At 41.5% G+C, this 23,274-nt stretch overlaps 2 protein-coding genes across 3 annotated transcripts in view; both read left to right on the top strand.

Annotated features, from left to right (window-relative positions):
- The first annotated feature begins 167 nt into the window (after nt 1–167).
- mcoln1b (mucolipin TRP cation channel 1b) lies at nt 168–7,893 on the top strand. Its single transcript, XM_029437933.1, has 13 exons — nt 168–372; nt 1,555–1,802; nt 1,897–2,058; nt 2,489–2,645; nt 3,121–3,202; nt 3,299–3,395; nt 3,586–3,685; nt 3,799–3,905; nt 4,666–4,815; nt 4,923–5,024; nt 5,162–5,284; nt 6,988–7,194; nt 7,744–7,893. The coding sequence occupies exons 1-13, from the start codon at nt 330–332 to the stop codon at nt 7,876–7,878; spliced, it is 1,713 nt and encodes a 570-aa protein (XP_029293793.1). The 5' UTR covers nt 168–329; the 3' UTR covers nt 7,879–7,893.
- Nucleotides 7,894–13,696: 5,803 nt separating this feature from the next.
- The window catches only part of LOC115011918 (nucleolar protein dao-5-like), a 35,279-nt gene continuing 25,701 nt past the window's right edge, over nt 13,697–23,274 (top strand). Inside the window, exon 1 of one of the 2 annotated variants that reach the window (XM_029437199.1) lies at nt 13,697–13,848. The gene's annotated coding sequence lies outside the window, so the exon portion shown is untranslated. Of the gene's footprint in view, nt 13,849–18,911; nt 19,236–23,274 lie in introns of those variants that run through there. The other variant, XM_029437198.1, reaches the window with a different exon arrangement.

Genomic DNA, 23,274 nt, shown 5'->3' with positions numbered 1-23,274 from the left:
CACGTGAGTCTGAGTCATTACCACACATATTAAACCTATGATGACATGAGTGTGACAGGATGAGTAAAGAGCACGTCTCTGGACCGCTTATGTTTTCCTAACAGCAACTGCATCCATGGTAGCAACACTGGTCACGTGGTGGTGGGAGTCACGTGGATACCAGGAAGCTGCGATCTGTTTACCTATGTGTCATCCATTCACTGCGACACCGAGCATCCTTTCTGTGTGATACAATCCGACACGCTTAAATAACATGAATTCACTCACTGCTCTTTGTTTGTGCTGATAATGTCCTCCTCCATCATCCCCGCGTGATCGACACCATCACCATGGCGTCTTCAAGTTACACCTGCATCCAAGACAGCGCCACAGGTTTGTTTGTTTCCTCCTCTGTCTCCGTCGTCCTGGAGCCAATCAATCTGTGTTTCTCTCTCTCTGTTTCATGGTTGCTCCAAATACTACGGCAAATTGCTCATGTCAAACCATGTCTGTTCATCTCAATGGGGTGGTGTCGATGATGCTAAGATGTGATGGATATCAGGTTTTATAAAGGAAATGCTTAAGATTAACGTTACATAAATTCTCCTGCTACATCCCAGTTCACTTATCGAGCAGCATCCTAAAGCTAATGCTTTTTATACAATGAATGATTTACAGACACAGGTGAGTCGGAGCTTAAAGGGGCACTCCACCGATTTTACATATTATTTTATCAGTATGAGGAATATGCTACTACTAAAGCTGCCATTATAATGAGCAATGACTTAATAATAAAGAAAGACATGTAGGAATAAAATAAAATGTCAAATAAGTGTGCAGGTTCATTTGAAAATAAATGCAGCCTGTGATGGTTATTTTCTATTTTCTATATACATTTTTTTAAAGGTTGTATACTGTCTTCTTTCTGACGCTCTGAAGTTTGGTAAAATATCTCTGATGATGTCATCAGGGTTGAAAAATCAAAATGTAAAAAATCAAAAAACAACTTCCTAAAGGCGAGGTCATTAAATGTTCCAAAACCCCGAGATACTCAATTTACTATAATGTAAGATAAGGAAAAGATGCACATTCTCAAATTTAGGATACAGAGAATGTTTAACATTTCTGTTTGAAAAATGACCTAAATGATTATTATTAATATATATTATTTTTAATCGATTATAAAAATAGTTCCAGATTGATTTTCTGCCGATCAACAAATCGATGATTCAACTAACTGTTGCAGCTCTGAGTGAAAGATGTTACCCAGTTGCATTAAAGAAAGTTTTATTTTCAGCTTGATTCATACTAGGGACCAGGGTATATTAAAAACATTTCACAGGGCAATTTTTGGCAATTTTCCTCCCAATTATTTGGAGGCATTTACACAATCACACAATGTTTTTAGTCATGTGATGATATGTCAGCCTCTTCTGCTGATATTGTCTCTTGTGAGTCCCCCAACTTAATGAAAGTGCTTTACTAGATGTTTTGAATGCCTCTTTAATATTTCCACAATGCTGATCATGTTTCAGGTTAATCATCTGAAACCAGGCATTTCTTTGTATTTCCCAGAGAAGGATAAGCTCCTCTCCTCCGTGGCCGGCTATGGGTCCCGGGACCTTCTTGGGATTGGGAACCCTCGTCCCACTGCTCTGGTCGGGGCTGAGTCCCCTCAGAAGCAGCAGGATGAGGATGAGGAGGCCCTGAGGAGGAAGCTCAAGTACTTCTTCATGAGCCCTTGTGACAAATATCACGCCAAGGGGCGGAAGCCTTTCAAACTGGGCCTGCAGCTGCTGAAAATCATCATTGTGACTGTGCAGGTGGATACAGCTTCATGCTATGATTTGATCTACTATTCTGCAATTGCTTGGTTGTTGAAGCTCATTTTCTTTTGTCCCTATCGCCACCTTTCAGCTGGTTCTGTTTGGACTGAGCAACCAGATGGTGGTGACATTTAAAGAAGAGAACACGGCTGCATTCAAACACCTTTTCCTGAAGGATTATCAGGACGGCGCTCCACAGGCCGTGCACACGCAGAATGAGCTGTACAGCCGCATCCACTTCGCCATCGAGCAGGTAGCCTAATAATAACTTAAATGCCAGTTTGTCAACACTGCTGTGGCTTATCAGTAACAGTGACACAGTTCTGGAAAGAGACATTGCTGTGACATTGTTTTATATTGTATTTCACTTTGCTACACTAAAGGGCGGGAAAGACACATTCACCTCCACTGTATTGATTTTGGACTCAGAAACATCCCAAAATCTGGAGGTTATAAAGTGATTATATTATATAATAAAACTCCTACTACTAGATACCACTATAGATGTGGGAGAAAGCGTGTTTTTGTTTGTAATTTGAGTGAAACCCATTCTTTAAAGAGGGAGTTTCAATGTCACATTGTGTGAATTTCTACGTTTTTTTCACCTTGCGAAGAAGCTATGATGATGTGAGACCCTGAGAAAGCCTCAAGTTCAGTTTGTATTCTCTCCTTTTCCCCTTCAGTACTTGGCTCTTCCTCAGATCTCACTGGGGCTGTATGCGTACGTGTTGGGCCCCGGTGTGAACGGCAGTGCGCTCTCCCTCTGCCAGAGGTTCTACAGGAAGGGCACCATCGACCCCGTCAACGACACCTTTGACATCGATCCCCATGTTGACACCGGTAGGATGACCTTTATCTTTCTCTCCTTCGTGTTGGTGACATTTGTCCCTGGGTATGGGACATTAAAACCGGTTGTTATTTACACAGTGCCAGTATTTTCTCGGCCCTTAAGGAAATGACTGTTTAAGTGAGTCATTGTGTTGCTGCTCCACATATGTCAAGAGTTGCCCTGCAACTGTGCCCTACTTTTCAAAGTAACGCAACACAAAAGCTTTTTCCATCTACTTTAGCGCTGTGTCCCTGCCTTGGGAAAGGAGTTATTTGCATACACCTGCTGATTTGGCAAAGATGACTTTTGGCAATGCACAATAGATCTTGTGGGGGAAATTTTTTTTTTTTATAGGGGACGCTTCTATGTTTAAATGCTATGAGGAAGTGTAGAAGTGTGGTTTGTGGTTTGTGCTTCACGTGATGAGGAAAATTTCCCCATTTACTTCCTCCTAATGCTATTTTATGATTATTATTATTTTTCCAGAATGCCTTGGACTGAATCCACTGACTTACAGTCCTGCTCCAGGAAACAGCGACTACAAGAATTTCACTCTCAAGTTTTACAAGTCAGATGATATTATATTTGTTTTTTTCAAACATCAGAAATAAAGAAAGTATTGTTTTTCTTTTACGGATGTTAACTGTCACATATTCGTCTCCAGGCTGATCAATGTCACAATTGACTTCCAGTTGAAGGCCATCAACATTCAGACTATTATAAACAATGAAATCCCTGACTGCTACACCTTTGCTATCATGGTGAACCATCTCTTTTATGATGTCTACATAAATAAACACCCTGCATGACAGCACAGAACAGATAGAAATCTGACCTAATTAACTGAATTTGCAAGTTGTACGTTAAAATGAGCAAAACGTTGAGATAGGAGTTAAACTGATGGAACATTTCCGTGCCCAGAGGTTATATGTTTACTCTTGTTGCTATCAGATCGTCATGGATAACAGGGCGCACAGCGGCAAAGTTAAGATCCATCTGCAGAACCAGGCCTCCATAAAGGAGTGCAAAGACCCAAACGTGTCCGGACATGGTGAGTTAACTGGTGGCGGATGAGCTGCAATGGGCATGTGATTTGTGCAGATATTCACTCATCTGTTTCTTAATATTAACCGTTTTATCTGTCATTTTCTCATTTGTCTCCAGCGGAGAGCTACGCTCGGGAGTTCTTTGACGTGCTGGTGGCGTTTATCTGCCTGCTGTCGCTGCTGCTGTGCGGGCGCTCCATCCTCCGAGGCATCCTGCTGCAACACGTGAGAAGGCAGACCAAACATTTATGTGTTTATGTTGAAAATAATGCTTTACTCGGTGACCGTGACATTTAGATCTTAGGTCAGTATCTTTCTAAATACAATGGACTGCACACACTATATGTTGTTGTTTTAACCCCTGTGCCTCACTTGTAAATAGTTAGACTAAAATGTCCGCGTCAAAAATCTGCCATAGAAATGTTAGATATTAATATTATTTTATGCTTTCACTGAGGTAAATCTTTTAAGTAACATCAGTCCTGATCATAACTAGCAAATATTCATTCAGAATTGTAACCCTTTAAATACATTATGCCACGGTTATAAAAAAAATCTAAATTCAACAAAAATGTAATTATTTTTCTTATACTAAATGCTAGGTTGTTGTTCTTATTCTAGGATATGTCATTGATTAGCAACAACATTAATTATGATGCATTTTTATTTGTTGTGGTACAAACAAAAATTAACAAAATTGTCCCCTTCCTAAAACTGCAATAAATGAATATATATTAAATTTCATATCAAGTATTTATTCATTTTCAGAATTTTAACTATTAGAATACCAGTTTGTTAACATAAGGCCATTGTTTAAAGTAAACTATTATTAGAAACTAAATGCTCGTGGGGTTTTTTCCACAGAATATTTCAATGTTTTTTTCTAAAACCTTCTAATACATTTATTTTATCAATGAACTTTTTATGTAAATTCAAACAAAACAAGTCGCAGCTTCTCATCTTATTCACCATCTTCCCTCACCAGGAGTACGTGCAGTTTTTCAAACACAGACTTGGCCGCAGTGTGACCTGGGGAGACCGGATGGAGTTCATCAACGGCTGGTACCTTCTGCTCATCGTCAGCGACATGTTCACCATCGTCGGCAGCTTCATCAAAATTGGTATCGAGTCCAAGGTAACATCACGCAAGTTGCCACAGAAAAAAAATTACTTCTGTTTTTTTCAGCTTTGCAATACAGTGCTCAGTTTCTGCTAATTAATGACATCCCTGTTGTGATGCAGAATTTGTCATCATATGACATGTGCGGGATCCTGCTGGGAACCTCCACTCTGCTGGTGTGGGTGGGAGTCATCCGCTACCTCAGCTTCTTTCAGAAATACAATGTAGGTGAAAGACGCACACACACAAATACAGATTATGTTCGAAGGAAGGATCTATTTTCTCTGTGTCTGCACCGCTGCTCTTTCTTTGAAGGCTAAATATATTTTTGTCATTCCGTCCCTCTCTCTTTATCCCACAGATCCTGATTGTGACTCTAAGAGCTGCTTTTCCAAATGTTATCCGCTTCTGCTGCTGTGCAGCTGCCATATATATGGGATATTGCTTCTGTGGATGGATTGTGCTGGGGCCCTATCATGCCAAGGTACTGTACACACACACACTCTAACCAGAAATGGGCAAGCACGAGTCATAACGACAGTCAGTCACAATGGCCTTATTCTCATAAAATGCCCTCCAGCATATCATTTTTGTAGCTGTGTATAATTAATGAGTGGAGAAAATTGACATTTATTACAGCATCGTGTTGTAATGTGTTCTGGTAGAAAGAGGGCAATCCAACAACCTTACAAATAGCAACGAATAAAACTTCACATATGCAAAAATGAGATAGTAAAATATTTTATTTGAAAAGGCGCTGTAAACAAATGCACACCCCTACGGAAATGTTTGTAAAAGTTCAACTGCATAAAGAATCATGCTGAAATTAGGGGTTTTTTACAAGACAAAGGGCTGTTCAAGTGATTTAATATTGCACTTCCATATGACAGGGTAACTTTTACACTTAAAAAATTCATAACATCATCAGGGTTATTATTTTTCTATCTCGAAAGCTGCTCCAGAACAACACAATACATTACACTTATAACTATTTTTACAGGCTGAGTAGTCCTCTTGATGACAAATTCAATTAACTTCATTTGTAAAATCGATATGAGTGAATCTCTTAAAGAAGAACTTGGACATTTGCTGTCTTGCCAAAGTGTGATAAGAGAAGATCGATGCCTAATGTCAGAATCCGGTTAGCTTAGCTTAGCTATCATCTGCAAAGGCACTGTGGGACACTTTGTTACAGTGCATCACGAGGGGAACAAATATAAACAGATGTAGTACAACATTTACGGTACATATATATGGCAAAATAAGAATTGCCTTTTAAATAAGAACATGTCCACGTGTCATTGAGCATGCATCATAAAACATGATAATCAATCAGGCATAAAAGTAGCAGCAACAAGTCTCCTTTTAGCATCAAAAGAAAAGGAAGGCTTATTTCTGAAATAAAAACCCAGTCTCAGTTTCAACTTCTTCACAAGAGAGAAAATCATTGTGACCCTCTTGTCCACAGTCAGATTCAGGGATGACAGAGAGAGAGTATAGGGTTTAAACACACCGCTTTATTCGCTCACAGGTAAGCTTTCTATCACAATCACAATAACAGGTCGCTCTCCAGTCGGTCGCTCTGCTGTTCGTCGCTCTCCAGGCTCCGCTGCGTCGTGGCTCACCAGGCGTCTCGGTCTGCTCTGGAACCCAGCCTACTGCAAGAGACCAGAACCAGGCCATCACCGTGCATTTATTATGTGACTGATTACCTGATTCCGTTCAGCTGTCTGGCCTCCAGCTGGGACACTCCTGTCTCTCCACAGCAGCCGGCGCCCTAACCACACCCCACTGCCACAATCATCAATTAAGAATCTCAGATATTTATATGAAGATACAGACTCAATCACGTTGCCCTGAAACATAATAAAAGATGGCAGGTTCAATGGCTTTTTCTTTTTTTTTAAGATTTTGTAAACGTCACAATTTAAAAAGCAGAGTAGTAAATAACAGTATCATCTGCGTATAAGTGGAACTTTGCATTTAGCACATTTTGACGGATACTGTTTAGATGGCCGACATATGACAGTGGTATCGATCTTCTCATCTAACTCTTGGCAAGAATTTGAAAAAGCATATTTTCCAAAATGTGTCAAATGCTTTGGCCTCTCACCCTAATGTCATTTCCTCATTTGCATTATGCATTAAAATGGCTTCACTTCACTGGTTTGTGTTGTTTGTGTACAGTTCCGCTCCCTGCCCATGGTCTCAGAGTGCCTGTTTTCTCTGATCAACGGAGACGACATGTTTGTAACATTCGCTGCAACGGAGCAAAGTGGCACACTGGTGTGGATCTTCAGCCAGGTCTACCTCTACACCTTTATCTCGCTCTTCATCTACATGGTGCTGTCCCTCTTCATCGCTCTCATCACCGGAGCCTACGACACCATTATGGTACGCTTTCATTCGGTCACGCTCACATTTCTGTGCATGTTTGGCCACGCCCGTGGCTGACGCTTGTGCCTCACTAGGGACGTTTTTGGCTTTTTAATTTTTATAATATTTTGATAATTTTGTCTGTGTTAATGCATATGACAAGTTTTTTTTCTCCAAATTTTGGAAGTTCAACCTCAGCTCCTATAATAAGTCTATTTTTTGATAATGTTTTTGCTAATCACTGGAGTATCCCAGACTGTAGAAAAAACTAAAAATCTTTGTGGGGGATTTTCTCAGTTGCATTATGTAAACAACTGGCATTGAAAGGGTTAAAATTCCAAAGATCTGGACTGATGTCGGTTAAAAGATTTTACTCAGTGAAAGTGGAAAATTATATAAATATATCATTTTTTCGCCCTTTTTCTTTTTGTGACATTTTAGTCCTCTAAGGACACCCGAACAACTTAAGTGAGGCACAACGGTGGAGCTCAATTCAGAAATATGTTTGTGCCTCAGTGGTGAGATAAGTATGTAGAAATATTTCAGCTTCACATTGTCTTCCTACAGGCTCAAACACAGGAGCAGGTACGAATCACCGATCTGCACGAGTTCATCGCAGAGTGCGCGGACACGCCCAGCTCTGGAAAGTTCCGAGGGCCAGAAGGGTCGTCGTGCTCCTTCCTCTGCTGCTGTGAGTGGTGAGGAGGAGGAGGAAGAGGAAGAGGAGGAGGAGGCGGAGGAGGAGGAGGCGGAGGCGGAGGCGGCAGTGGCAGTGATTTGTATGTGTGTGTGTGTGTGTCTTTAAAGCACTATAATTCCACTCAGCTGTCAGCACATTTCTCCAAATACCCAGCAGGGAGGATAAATGCCTTGAGAGGGAAGCGACTGACCTTGGACCACGCTGTCCTTTGTTGTCCGTTTTTGAATTTTGCATTTAGATTTGTACTGGAACGGTAGAACGCACACAAGCCCAATTACCTGCTTCGGCTTTTGTACTGTATGAATAATTTACTGTCTCGTTTTGAAACGTCAGTTTGTTAGGCCTTTGATGACTAGACGCATAATGCCAGTAAACATATTCTTTGCTGTAGACTGGACACAGGGTCCACTAAGTAGAATGGATGCACATTTTCACTTGAATGATTCACTATACACAGACAGCGTTTTTATTATCATTTTAGTGTCCACATAGCTGACAGGTGACAGGATGTGTATGAATCTTCATAGCAGAGGTAGAATAGACACTGAAGACAGAGGGATCATTAACCGCTGTGCGTATGCATTAGCTTCTACAACAATTCTACTCAAGGCTGTTTGTACACTTTATTTTTATTCTTTGCTTTGTTCACGTCCTCCTCTAGCTGGAGGGAGATGATGGCGATCCCTGCAGCCAACCAGTAAATCATCAATATGTATGAACTGTTTCTGCTGTACAGAACCAGGTGACTAATGCACTGCGAGACGGAGCCTCTTTAGCGCTCTGTGCAAGGCTGCAAACTAATATTCCTATAGAAAATCAGCTTTCAAACACAGGGTTTGAAGTTTCGAAGGCTCTAAAAGATATACAAGTTTTACAACCTTAGTTTTATGCTGATTATTATTCATTGTCACAGTCTTTACATAAAACCTAAAACGTTTTTCTCGCATGCCTCTACGGTGAATGAATAATGCAAAAATGGAGAAAAGTCTTGATGAATTGAAGTAAATGGAGGCCGCGCTTAACAGCAGAACGATATCTAAACATCTGTTTACAAACTGTAACACAACTGCAGTATAATCCAAGTCTCATTAATCGAGTTGTATCCTCACTACCTCCCAAACACCTGCATTTTTGCTAAAACTTTAGTATTTAAAACACTTCAGCAGAAGGAATCTCACACTTGCAGTGTTACAGTGTTTAATATAGTTTTGTTGTTAAACGTGGCCCCCATTTACTTCAATTCATCAAGACTTTTCTCAGAATTTTGATTCTTCATTATATTACATTACATTACATTACAGTTCATTTATCTGCCGCTTTTGTCCAAAGCGACTTACAATAAGTGCAAACAATCATGAGGATACAACTCCGAACAGCAAGAATCTTGTAAGTGCATTAGCTTCAACCGTGGAGGCATTCTCCAAGAATTCAAGGGAACACGGGGAGTAGTTGATATACAAATGATCATTTTAGGGTAAAGTATTCTTAAGTAAATTTTTACCAAATGTGTATATGTTTTAGGTTTGTAGGGTAGTACTTTGGCAGCTCAGAGAATTGTCTCCATTTTATATAATGTGTCAGACTTTCAGTGCGCTGACATTGAAGCCACGTGTGAAAGGGTTAAAGCTCTTTTTGGAAATGATCTGTGAATGAACTAAAGTATCTTTGCAAACCAGCAGTTCTTCTTTCACCCTCCTTTTAAAGAAAAATGAATATTCAGAATATCTTCATTGGAAACTAACTAAAGCGGTGATGTCATTCAGGCACATGAAGGCCACTGTTCAATGGAAGAGGGATGTTCACTGCACAAAATGTGTGTCAGGACTAAAGGGTACATTTTTTATTGTTATGCTAACGTAATTGAATGACTATAGTTTACAATCGCAACATGTTTACTTTTAATGAATGTTTATTTACACTTACTTATTTGCACTATACATTCATACTATACATTTGTTTTAATGTATTTTGTCTTAATAATTTTTTTACCTCATTCTGAGAAGAAGCAAGTATTGTATTAGTTTTTTAACACTCATTGTTTGATTCTGTTCTGTGAAGATGCTGCCTTCTGAAAGTACATGTAAGTGAAATAAACTGTAAAGACTCGATAATTATTATATTATAATCAAGGTCACTCTATATGGACAGTAACTAATGTTTAATATCATATTAGAAAATACATGTGAGCAAAACATTTAAATGCAATACATGAATCAATAAATGTTTCTACATAATACGACGTCTGCGAGTCTTCCAGCATTTTTGCCGACATTCCGACTTGAGGGGGCATTCACATGAATCTTATCTATCCGATTATTACGACACCATATGAATGCAGCATGAGATGTCTAATCTTAATCTATTTCCACTCATGTTACCTCACTGTTTCTTTATGAGTCACTTACAGGTGGTGTTGTCCAATGGTGTAGCGTTGTTAGTCTTTAACCAGAGTGTAAATAAGCATTTGACATTATGAATATAAGAAATAAAACCTTTCACAATTGCTGAAAGGTCTGTCACTCTGCTCTAAACACTAATTGTTTTACATAAATATGTTTTATTTTACATTTTAAATATCCTAATTTATCTATCAAATTATTTTCCAAAATCAGAAAGTTAGTATATCTCTTAGTTGTTGTTTTATTTAATTTATTTATAAGGATAATGCACATTATTCAACATTTCTGTGAATGCTCCAGTGTTGGCCAGCTGGCTAATAATCAACCACAGTCCTTCCTTTGTTTAGATTTTTATTTCCTTTGCTTTTATCAATGACTCAATGTCTTTGTTAATGGTCGCGCCTCAATCTGTTGATTATAAATCAAGGTATGAACTGAAGGCATGAAGTAACAAGGATAAGCCGAAGAGACCTCAGCCATGCTAGCAGTTAAGGAGAGGCTGTACTACTAAACAAAATGCTAAAATAGTAATGACAAAATGCTAATGAAATGTGCCAAAGGTGTACTCTGCCGTGTGTACTGGGGAAGAAAATGATATATACTCAGTGGATATATACCCACTTAATTAGGTATACTTGTACAATCAAATAAAACTGTTCCACCATAAAGTTTACTTTTATGATGCCTATAATCATCCATCCATCCATTCATCCATCCATCCATCGTCTACCGTTTATCCGGGGTCGGGTCGCGGGGACAGCAGCTCCAGTAAGGAACCCCAAACTTCCCTTCTCCAGGCCACATCCTCCAGCTCCAACTGGGGGATCCCGAGGCGTTCCCAGGCCAGTGAGGAGATATAATCTCTCCACCGAGTCCTGGGTCTTCCCCGGGGTCTCCTCCCAGCTGGACGTGCCTGGAACACCTCCCTAGGGAGGCGGCCAGGTGGCATCCTTACTAGATGCCCGAACCACCTCAACTGGCTCCTTTCAACGCAAAGGAGCAGCGGCTCTACTCCGAGTCTCTCACGGAGACTCTAAGGGAGACGCCAGCCACCCGTCTGAGAAAACCCATTTCGGCGGCTTGTACCCGTGATCTCGTTCTTTTGGTCATGACCATAGGTGAGGGTAGGACGAAGATCGCCCAGAAGATCGAGAGCTTTGCCTTCTGGCTCAGCTTTCTTTTTGTCACAATGGTCCGGTAAAGCGAATATAATACCGCCTCCGATTCTCCTGCCAATCTCTCGCTCCATTGTGCCCTCACTCGCGAACAAGACCCCGAGGTACTTGAACTCCTTCACTTGGTGTAAGGGCTCATTCCCTACCCGGAGTAGGCAATCCACCGGTTTCCTGCTGAGAGCCATGGCCTCAGATTTTTAGGTGCTGCTCCTCATCCCAACCACTTCACACTCGGCTGCAAACCGATCCAGTGACTGCTGAAGGTCACAGACCGATGACGCCATCAGGACCACATCATCTGCAAAGAGCAGCGATGAGATCCTCAGGCCACCGAACTGCAACCCCTCTGCTCCACGACTACACCTCGATATCCTGTCCATGAAAATTACAAACAGGATTGGTGATAAAGCGCAGCACTGGTGGAGGTCAACATTCACTGGGAACGAGTCCGACTTACTGCCGAGTATCCGGACACAACTCTCGCTTGGGCGTACAGGGATTGGATGGCCCTCAAAAGTGACCCCCTCACCCCATACTCCCACAGCACCTCCCACAGTATCACCCGGGGGACCCGGTCATACGCCTTCTCCAGATCCACAAAACACATGCAGACCGGTTGAGCGTACTCCCAGGCCCCCTCCAGGATCCTTGCGAGAGTGAAGAGTTGGTTCGTTGTTCCACGACCAGGACGGAATCCGCATCGTACCTCTTCAATCAGAGGTTTGACTATCGGCCGAACCCTCCTTTCCAGCACCTTGGAGTAGACTTTACCAGGGAGGCTGAGAAGATGTGATACCCCTGTAGTTGGCACACCCCCTTTTTGAATAGGGGAACCACCACCTCGGTCTGCCACCCCCTAGGCACTGTTCCAGACTTCCATGCAATGTTGACGAGGCGTGTCAACCAAGACAACCCCTCAACACCCAAAGCCTTCAGCATTTCTGGACGGATCTCATCAACCCCTGCGGCTTTGCCACTGAGGTAGTTGTTTGACTACCTCAGTGACTTCCAACAGGGAAATTGACGATGGTCCCCCATCAGCTTTCAGCTCTGCCTCTACCATAGAGGGCGTGTTAGTCGGATTCAGGAGTTCCTCAAAGTGCTCCTTCCACCGCCTGATAACCTTCTCACTCGGTGTTTGAGGGTTACCGCCCCTTGAGGCACCTAAGACCTTGAGACCACAGCTCCTCACCGCAGCTTCAGCAATAGAGGTTTTGAACATCGCCCACTCAGGTTCAATGCCCCCAACCTCCACAGGGATAATCAGTGTTAATTCAACTGTATGTTTAGCAATGAGCTCATAGTTAGAGGTGGTGTTGTACTGGACTGCATTATATTGAGTTGTTTCAATAATAAACATATGATTAAATTGACACATTCCCGACAATGACAACAAAAACTAAACTTGGTTGAGTTAGACTTCATGGCGGAGCTGTTGCATTAGACCAGTGTTACTCATTGCGCGGCTCGCAAGCCTCCTGCGGCTCGCCAAGGTTTAATTGGTGGTTTGCATGGCAGTGGGCTAAATAAAGGGGTGATAGATATGACTATGCAGTCAATACAGATTTCATAAAAACACTAAAAACAAGCAGGGCTATTACATACAACCCATTAAAACACTGAAAGTATCTGCTCTATTAGCCTACAAATAATAATAATTAATATGTAATAATAATTGATAAAAGATATAAATATAGACTAGAAACAAGATATTTAAACTTGCTCAGCCAAAACACTGACTCATTGCAGAGTTGCCAGTTCTGGCGGTCTATCAGCACTACAATGGTGAATGTACTCTTGGACGGGTAGATACATGGTGGGCTAGTATAGAACAAAATAAACTTACGGTCATTAAAAATATGTTATCATAAGCATGCTTATGAATATGGACATTTGCTAAAAAATAATTTATATCGCTAAATTGGAGCATTTAAATTGGAGGATACTACGACCAACCTGGCACTTCATACTTGTGTTAGCTTGGATACGCCCGTTAAAAAAGAAAGGTACGAGCCATACAAGACGAGCATAGGACAATTCAAGAAGTGAACAGAGGAGTTTTTATTTGTCCTCCACGAGTTGAAGCCTTCGTGCTTAATGTGCAAACAGACCCGCTCTGGTTTCAAGAGAAGTCATTTGGAGCCGCATTTCCAAACGACGCATCCAAAATTCAACGAAATTTACGCACCTGGAAGAGAAATTATGAAAATCCAAATAGAGCAGCTTTCTTCTGTTTCTGGACAACAAAGACTCGTACACAGGACAACTAATACAGCTGAACGATTAACTGAGGCATCTTTTGAGATCGCATGGATTTTGGCTCGGGCAAAGAAAACCTGCTCAGTCTCAGAAATTGTGAAACACTGATTTTTGGCTTCAGCAGAAATATTGTTTTAAGGTAATTTAGTAATTATTATTATTATTATTATTATTATTATTATTATTATTATTATTATTATTATTATTATTATTAAGGTAATCCTGCTTTTAATGAATGTATTGGTTGACTACATTGCATATTGTATGTTCTGGGTGGGATGACAGATTAAATTAACAGACATACTTTTAATGACTGGAAAAGAAAGTGGCTCTCCTATTGACTTTGTGCTATCAATGTGGCTCTCATGTAAAAAATAGTGAAGATCACTGCATTAGACTGTACAGGTGTTCTTAAGAAAGTTTAACTTTGAATGTAATACAAAGCTTGGTTGTGTGAGCCCTTAGTGTGCTGTGGTAGCCTGGCACCACTAGAGGGAGAAAGCAGGCTCTGTCTGCAGCCACCAAGCAGCCAATAATAGGAAATCAATACAATCCAGAGCCAAGACTGAAGAAATTCTACTGTGGGAAGCTAAAACACAGTTACTTAAGGAGGAGCGGATGGGTGAAACATTGAGAAAGTGAGCGGTTTGGTGCCTTCATTAATGATAAATCATGCTGACAGTATAAGTAAAGTGCTTAACCTTCAAGTCTACCATTACCACAAACTGCTTAACACAAGGTAAATGGACGTGAGTCAGGGTTGGGCCAGCAGAAGAAAAAGATGCAAATGGACAAAAATGAGACAGAATGCGGGACAGACAAAGATCAAGGCAGATGTGCACACTCACTCCTCTTAGTGAAAAGGAGTGGTATAGCTAGGCTGTCCAATATCCTCAGTACCTGCATGCATTATTTACTCAAGGATTCTACCGGGGCCGAAGCACTTAGAATTAGACTGACAGGAACTGGCCAGCCTTCAGGGTAAAGCTGATTAAACAGTCCCACAGAGAAAACATACAGTAGTTTCCCATCCTAGTTAACTGCCTTCACTCAGAAACACATCCTTGAGCAAATGACTAGAATACAAATCAGAATCCTTATGAGGTTCTTTATCTGTATTTGCATCATCACATTCACTGCAGAAGAACAAGCGTGATATATTGATAATGATCCTTTTTTTTTTTATGAGATTCACTCAGGCTCGTCTGTGAAAACGTTCTTCTTCACGTGTTGCCTGCCAGTGAGTGCAGTAGCATGCTGCATGTTAATGATAGTGTGTGCTGGCATCTTCTGCTCTTTAGGGAGTCCATGCTGTGCACAGAGCGCAGCAGCTGCACCAACGTGTGCTAACCTGCCTGCTAGCCACTCACATTTATGATTTCATTTAATGTATAAAAGAATGTGTGGTATTAGACTGCAAAGTGGTTTGCCTGGTAATATCTTTCATGCATTTTGATGCCAATACTGTTAAGAGGGGTTCGATTAGTGTACAAAAAGATGGCGGCTGTGTCTGATGTGATGGGTGTGTCTCGCAGCTGCTTTCTTGTGTGGTTTGGCTGACTGTCAGGAGAGCTTTTTACAATGCTAGGAATACATAAGACATAATGAGAGCAGGCCTGTATCTGCCACTTATAATAATAACTAATGTGTTGTGTAGGAGCTTGTCAAAATGTAGCAGAACCCTGACTGGAGGCCTTATGTGCTGTGGCTGCCCCAGCTGGACTGTATGGGCCATGGGGGGGATACAATGAGATGAATAACACGGGAATTGTGCAGCGAGGGCACGCAGCCCTGCCCCTTCCTGTCTCCGCTGCCGGCCGCACACCACTGCCTGTGTGTGAAAAAAACCACCTTCCTCTCTTTGTTGCGGCTGGTTGACCATGCCAATACGTCCATCAGCATCGAGCCAGCAGGCATCGAACCCCCCCGGAGTCCCCACCCTCTTCCTGGTCTCCTTCCATATCTTTCATACACTTGCACACACACCTGCACGCACACTGTATGATCACGTGTTCACACAATGAAAGGAAAGACACACGGCTTTAACTAAAGTCAGTCTGATCAACTGTGTGAATAAATTGATTAATCCTACATATATTTATATTTTATGATTCAACAGCTAGTCAAGTGGTACTGTTGAATAGGGCTGTAAATAACGATTATTTATCATCGATTAATCTGCAGATTATTGTCTTGATTCATCGTTTGGTCTATACAATGTCAGAAAATAGAGAAAAATCCATCGCAGTCTCTCAGAGTCCAGAGTGATGTCTTTAAATGTCTTGTTTTTAGTCCAAAACCCAAAGATATTCACTTAAATATGATAAACAGAGAAAAACAAGAAATCTTCATATTTCAGAGATTGGAAACAACTTTTTAAAAATGACTTAAACGATTAATCGATTATCAAAATAGTTGGCAATTATTTTTCTGCAACTCTATTGTTTAACAGCAGACAACGCTGAGCAATAATAAGTGGATCCACTTTAGAGGAACACAAACAAAACCTCCTCTGGAAATCTGACAGAAAACGATAAAGACAGATCAACATATTTTTATGCAATCAGGTGCATGTATTGTGTATGTTTTGGGGTTTTGTGCCACACATTTCTCCCGGAGCTCAAACAAATCTCCCCTCTCCAGCACTTGGAAAGAGAAGAGTTCACCACAGGCTTGACATGAAAAGAAGACCATCCACAACAGGATAGTACACAAAAGCCTAGCTCATGTAGACAAGGGCAGGCGGCCGCTGGGAGCTGAGCAGCAGCAGCAGCGCAGCAGACAGACAGACAGACAGGCAGACAGGCGGCATGCCCACCCAGACTGTCTCTGATGAAAAGCCCCGTTCTGTTGAGGAGCATGGCACGCAGAAACAAAAGCTTGTAAGCCCTGTAACAATGCCCCTCCGAGGTCTGACTGTGAGTGAGACAAAACACACAACCTAGCCGAAAGGAAGGCTTGCTGTATATGCTGCTCCTTGTTGTCTTCATTTCTTGCCTTCGAGCTCAACCTTTTAATTAGTTTCTCTCAATTTCATCTCTGTTTACTGAGGCTGTGCAAGACTGAACTGGCAGACAGGTGCACGTGTTGAACTGCATCCACTCTTTACATTCTGCTGCTTGCAGGAATCTTGACTTTTAAGACAAAGAAACAAAAGAAATGTGCATGACCTTAAATCTTATGTACATATTAAGAGAATTTGGTAATGACTTTAATTCAACCAACAATCAACAGTTCTGAAATGTGTTCAGAGATTTTAAATTCCATGATGCAACAGTCACATTGTAGGCAGACAATGCCTGCAACTTGATGCATGTGGGGCAGTGTGTGTGTGTGTGTGTGTGTGTGTGTGTGTGTGTGTGTGTGTGTGTGTGTGTGTGTGTGCAGTGAGGCATGGAGAAAGGAAGAAAAGGTTTTGAAGAGGAGAGAAAAAGGGGCGCAGGGGCTTAAAAGGGAGGGCAACAGACAACCGGGAGGCACTCGGGCTAGGGAGTAGGGTGACTTGCAAGAGGTGACATCATCCTTAATTTGAATAATCCCCCAGCCTGGGAGGTGATTGGCTGTGCATAGAGAAAGCAGAGTTCCCCTGCTATTCGCTATTCACCCCTTTCAATTTCAACAAGGCACGCTGTCGTAGTGAATGCTGCCTTCAAGGGCTCATAGCAGCCTCCTATTTCTGAGTTTGGATGTTGTAAAAAATGGCTTTAATGATCCTGAAATAAAACACATTTACTTTTATAGCTCTAATGACATTATAGTGATCAAGTAGAGTTATTCTGTGCCTGTCTGTGTGTTCAACTGGAAGGAGCCTATGATATTACAAGCAGACAGTGACATACATAATGAAATGAAAATAACAGCTTACAAGGCCTTAGTGTTTCCAGACACAATAAGCTAAACAAAGATTCCACCCTGAATTTATTTACTTCCCGATAAACAGGCTGGTAGGGTAGATGAAGGGAGCAGCACCCATTATACCATTTGACGGGACCAGCAAATTTGTTTTAATCATTTTATTTTTTCTTGTCACACCCATGACTGACCCACTTGGCAGGGTGGATCCCTACTCCATACAAAGACATCTCTAATGCTGGAAATGAACACTTGTCAAACAGGTGTAACTGATATCAAATTCCATTTAGGTAACCAGTATCTGTTGGCATGGCTGGAACTATAATAATATTATTATAATATTTCACTGGAAATTGTGCTTTAATAGTAGGCCTACATATTCCTAAACACATCTGCAATTAAATGGGCACTCTGACGATTTTGTACACTAAGGTCAGTTTGCTTGTAATGGTTAGAGCTAAAAACAGGATTAAAATATCTCCCGCCGCTCTGGGAGAGTTTTGTAAAGTTTAACCCGATGCTTCGATTTTGACCACATTTTAAAATGTGTCTCTCTCAAGTCCCCCAACTGTATCCCAAACCAACAGAATAGGGCTGCAACTAATGATTATTTATGATGATTTTTTTATTATCGATTAATCTGATATTAGGTAAAGGATAATAATAATAATAATAATAATAATAATAATAATTATAATGAAAATTACTAGGCTATTTCTTTGCAGGGGACAGTAACTTCTTGCAGTCACCAGTGATTGCCTGGCAATAGTCTGGTTCAAAACCTCCTATAAAATGTTTTTGTACAGATTAAACTAGATATACCGTGATAAATATTGAATTTAAGAGGTACTGGGAAGTGGATTTTGTTACATTTTGGACAGAGTGAGTTGCGGGCTGCAACGTTAGCTTCTTATTTAGCTTAAGGTTATCTACCTTACAATTAATGGAAGTAAACTTCTCATCTGGCATTAACATTTGGCAAGAAAGTGAATAGGCATATTTCCCAAAATTTTGAGCTATTCCTTTACATTATTAACCAAGTATCAAACCATGTTCAGCTTGTTTTAATGTAGGTCATCACAATGATTAATTAACTATTAGATTAATCTCTTCAACTGACAAACAGAGAACTAAAGGCTTTTATATCTATGGGGCCCACTTTGCCTGAACCCAGCTTTTGTAAACGCTGATTAATGTTGCATTTTTTCAAAGATTCAAAATGATCACGGGGTCTTCATATTTAAACCTTTCAATATTACGATATTTCCTGAAGCACCTGAAGGCAGCGGCAGCCTTCTCCTCTCCTCCGCCTGTCCATCCATCCGTTCACCGGTCTACTATCGTGTGTGTGTGTGTGTGTGTGTGTGTGTGTGTGTGTGTGTGTGTGTGTGTGTGTGAGTGTGTGATAGAGTGTACTGAAGCGTCATTCTCCTCCTTTCTTCCTTTCAGTGAACGCGCATCACTTGTGAGGAACGGCGCCTGAGAGACCCAGAAGTTTCTTGTTTCTCGGCTCGATTTGCTCCGCTCTCCCGCGAATTTCTTCCGTTCCTCCCGGTTTCATTTGTATCCTCATCCTCACTTTCTTTTTTTCTGACTCGAGGATTCAGCCGGGGTGTACTGCTAACACTGGGCGTAGCTGGAGAGGATTTTGCTAGCTCGCCTCTGCACTGACTGGTAAGGGCGAGATTGTTTTAGCTTGAGCTAGCATGCTAACGTCAGTTTGTAACTGCTGCCCGGCTAATTAACGTTTATCCAAACCGAATGTTTAGAAGAAACATTATGTCTGTCGTCCGTTACAGACGTCGAGTGCCAGTTGTACTTACCGTGTTAGTACTCGTGTTTCCATATTTTAACACTAAACTGCATCGGAATTGTGCTGTCTCTTTGTGTGAATGAACATTTCTGTTAAACACGCAGTTGAAAATGTCTAAACGGTTTTGTTCTGGTGTCAACTGGTCTTTCTGTCGATGAGCCGCGCACTTTCAGTTTGATTCCCGGTGAAAGGGGCTGATGGGGCGGTGGCAGGCTGCGTGGTCGCTGGAAGTGCTCAGATCTTTTAGGCCAACCTAAAACAGATACAGTGTTTTCATTTGTGCTCTTTTTCATTTACAGAACGTTTTCCTTCCTTGTGAAATCAATTCTGTCTGCTTTTCCCCTCCCTAAACTTTTTTTCTTATCTCCCCTCCTTCTCCATCCTCCATCGCGGATGCCCATTGTTCTGTGATGGGCCAAGTGCTGAGAAATGTTTCAGTCGCCTCAGGGGGGTAAAGCCGGCACATTTAAGGGCTAATAATTTAGCAGATGTCCACTTAGTTTGTGTCAGCTAAACCGAATAACTTGAGGGGCATTTGTGGCATGATAAAGCAACAATTTCCCCAGACCTCGGAGGGACTTTGTGAAGCTGAAATATCTCTGAGATGGTTGTGCACAGACTCAAGCCGGCATGTAATCAGAGGTGATTAATGTCACCCCTAAAAATGATCAGCTATTGTGGTGTAAGAGTTCAGGCTGGAGGGCCCGTAGCTGCTCCTCCACTGGCTCTGTTTGGTGAGTGAGAGCAACAAGACAGATTACACTCCGCTCTGTAGAACAATGGGGAGGAGAAAACACTGCCAGTTCCTAAAGCCTGGCCAAGAGCATTTAATAAACTGCAAAAATGCAAGCATTGAAAATCTTTATCCTCAACCCACAACTCTATTCTCCTCGACTGCAGACAGAGAAATAAATTGAAAAGCTTTGTGGCTGGGGTCGGTCAATAATGTGCGCCGATCAACCATGAGGTATTGATGTCATCCTTTGTAAATGGCATCCCGAGGCGACTAATATGAGCACTTTTAAGGCTCTGCCATACAGGCTTGGAGACACTCTAGGACTCTTAAGTCAGAGGTGGGCTAAGCCATCAGCTAGTCTGCCCGCCCCCACCTCTGGATGAGAGAATGGCTGACTCACTGTGTTGGTGAATGAGGCAGTGAAATGGAGGACAGACAGGCGGCCTAATGCAATCATAGGAAATTAAATTTAGCTGCCAGTAAAAAAACCACACTCTGTTTTTATGAAGTTATTTAAGATGGTCTTAAAAAGATTATTGGAGGATGTGGATTACTGCCTGAGGCGTTTGGTGTGTAGGGGGATTTGTCAGAAACTATACATGAAGAAATGAAGCCGATTATTGTAACTGAGGAAAACAATAATCTTCTTTCCATTGTTGAGTGGATCATAGTTACATATTTTCTTCGTTGTTGTTAGTGTGTTTTGAATAGGATGCATGACTTTGTCTCCTGTCACTCGCAGATCTGCTCTCTGTTTAGGACAGAATGAAGGGTGTGAGTGTCTCAGTGTTAGCTACCCAGAGCGCATTGTGTCTGAAACAATTCTCCATACACAGAGGGGGCAGACGTCTAAAAATGTAGCCACTAATTCTAAAATGGTGATTCTATTAATTGTTGAGTGGCTTGATAAACTATTAGTTGTCATTTTGATAATTAGCAGATTATAAACCAAAGTAATAATATCTCAATAATTCTGTTTACCGATTTCCTTTTTTTCTTTTTTATCTTTGATTTATGTATATCTTTTGTTAAAAACATCGTTTTGGGCTCTGGTACTTTAAGATTAGGGTTTTCCATTATTTGTTGACATTGTTTATTGTCAGTATTGTATTATTACAATGAAACAATTAGTCAATTAATCGACTCGTCCATCATCAGAAAAATAATCAGCAACTATTCTGATGATCGATGAATTGTTTGTCATTTTCTTTTAAGCAAAAATGGCAACCATCCACTGGTTCCAGCTTATACAATGTGAGTATTTGCTGCTTGTCTTTGTCATGTATGATAGAAAACTGAATATCTTTTGGATTTCGGACGGTTGTTTACATGAAACAAGCAATTTGATTTACTATTTTTTTTACCTTTAAGACAAAGTGATTAATTAAGTAAATGAGAAAATGGTTGGCAGAATAATTGATGATGCAAATATGTGTTAACTGGCCCCTAAAATCAATTAATTGATAATGATGATGACCATTAGTTGCAGTTCTAATAGCAACATGAGAGCCACTTTAATAACTCCGATATATCTCGAGTAAACATCAAGGTGCCTCTTCTGTTAAGATTATTATTCACAAAAAATGTTCAAAATAGGTCACAGAATATTTTTATATAGAAAGTCTTTCATACGTTTGTATTATAGTTCAATTTAAATTCTAATCATCTATTTTGCCTCCAGCTGGCCTCTTGACCCATGCCACCGTCCTGAAAATGGAGATGATTGTCTCATTAATAGACCTGTGTGTCAGCTTGCCCTTAGCCTAAGGACTGGTGTTTGGTTGATGTGTGACTCAGATTGAAACCCCCACAGCTCTGAACTTCTCAATTGTGACAAGGGCAAGCCTGTGCCTCAGGTCATCAGGCTTTATTCAGTCTGAACTCATGACCCTGGCACTTTTTGGCGACTTGAAAAATAATTACCACCATCACTTCTAGCCCTGTTTCAATCCATGGCAACAACAGCACAATAGTATCTTGTTTAGAGATTATCAACAACACCAACAGAAACTATGTTTAGCTTGATTTCCTTCTCTGTTTTCTGGGAGATTATCCCTAGAGGAAACCGTCACGGACTCTGCAGTGAATTTGCGCTCTGAAGATAAAGCGGAGATAAACTCTGCTGTCGTCTGCGCTCCCAGTCATGGTAGCAGCCTTGGCTGTCACAGTTGTCAGGGCATGCAGTTGGCAACTGGCGGTGTGGTTTTGAGGCTGTATTTACCAGCAGCTGCAGTAATTTGCTGTGTTTGGACGCTCTGAATTCCTCTGGTGGGAGGATGGATAATAGACGTGGTTCACAGCCTTGTTGCTAGGTTTCAAGACCCAATTTTTCATGGCACACAATGTGTTAGTGGTGCCTGGTTGTTTGGTGTAATGCAGGGTTAGAAAATTAAAAAAAATGGTGGTCAGTCACTCGGTTTGCTCTCCCACCTATGGCTCTCAGATTGTGTCAATGAGTCTCATTTACAGTGCTGTATGTTTCCTACTCTGGCCCAGTGCCTGGTGTGGTACAGATTATGTCAGAGGCTACCCAGCCTGCCCTCACCATAGCCACACGTGGAATGATGGGCATTTGTGCCAGACACCGACAGAATGATAGACTCCCCTTACCATAGGCAGCTGTAGGGGCTGATTTATGCCGTATCAATTTCTCCTGGTGACATTTAAATCTGGCTGCGCTCTGCCTCAATGTATTAGTTTGCTGCCACAAAGATATATCATCATCTCTGTGAAGTGCTAAATGTATGTTTATGGTCGTTGGGGGTGTGCTTCTGGCAGTTAGTTTGCAGAAGTTGTGGTGTTTGAGGCCAGTTGTGTGATGTATGGTTTGCCCTTAGAAAGCGGTAGTTAGTAGGTGCTGATCCGGTCAACCATCCACCCTGTCTGCCCTCCTGCGAGGGATCAGATTCCATCTGGAACGTGCCTTGTTCCACTTCAAACAGGAGCACATAATCCTCTTATGGACACAGTCGTCCCTCTTGTACTTTGCGTGAGAGTGTCCCCGGGCAAAATCTCGAGAGAACGGCAAAGACTCTCGGGTGCGTTTCTGCCATCCTGTCCAGATGCCTCGGTTCTGCCCTCTTCCTCCATCTCTATATCTATCCAGTGTCATTGATCCAAGCCACCAGCTGGTCCTGGGCCGGCCTGATCTCATTTACCCCCAA

Source organism: Cottoperca gobio, chromosome 8 (genome assembly GCF_900634415.1).
Source record: "Cottoperca gobio chromosome 8, fCotGob3.1, whole genome shotgun sequence".
In the NCBI taxonomy this organism is placed as follows: domain Eukaryota; kingdom Metazoa; phylum Chordata; class Actinopteri; order Perciformes; family Bovichtidae; genus Cottoperca; species Cottoperca gobio.
The sequence above is the reverse complement of the archived record's forward strand: the minus strand, read 5'-3'. Positions and strand labels throughout refer to the sequence as shown.

What these genes read in the sequence shown, in the direction of transcription:
- mcoln1b (XM_029437933.1), top strand. Translation starts at nt 330, where the DNA reads ATGGCGTCTTCAAGTTACACCTGCATCCAAGACAGCGCCACAG. An exon ending in TCCACTTCGCCATCGAGCAG is followed by an intron (nt 2,059 to 2,488) that starts GTAGCCTAATAA and finishes TTTCCCCTTCAG; the next exon opens with TACTTGGCTCTTCCTCAGAT. An exon ending in AAATTGGTATCGAGTCCAAG is followed by an intron (nt 4,816 to 4,922) that starts GTAACATCACGC and finishes GTTGTGATGCAG; the next exon opens with AATTTGTCATCATATGACAT.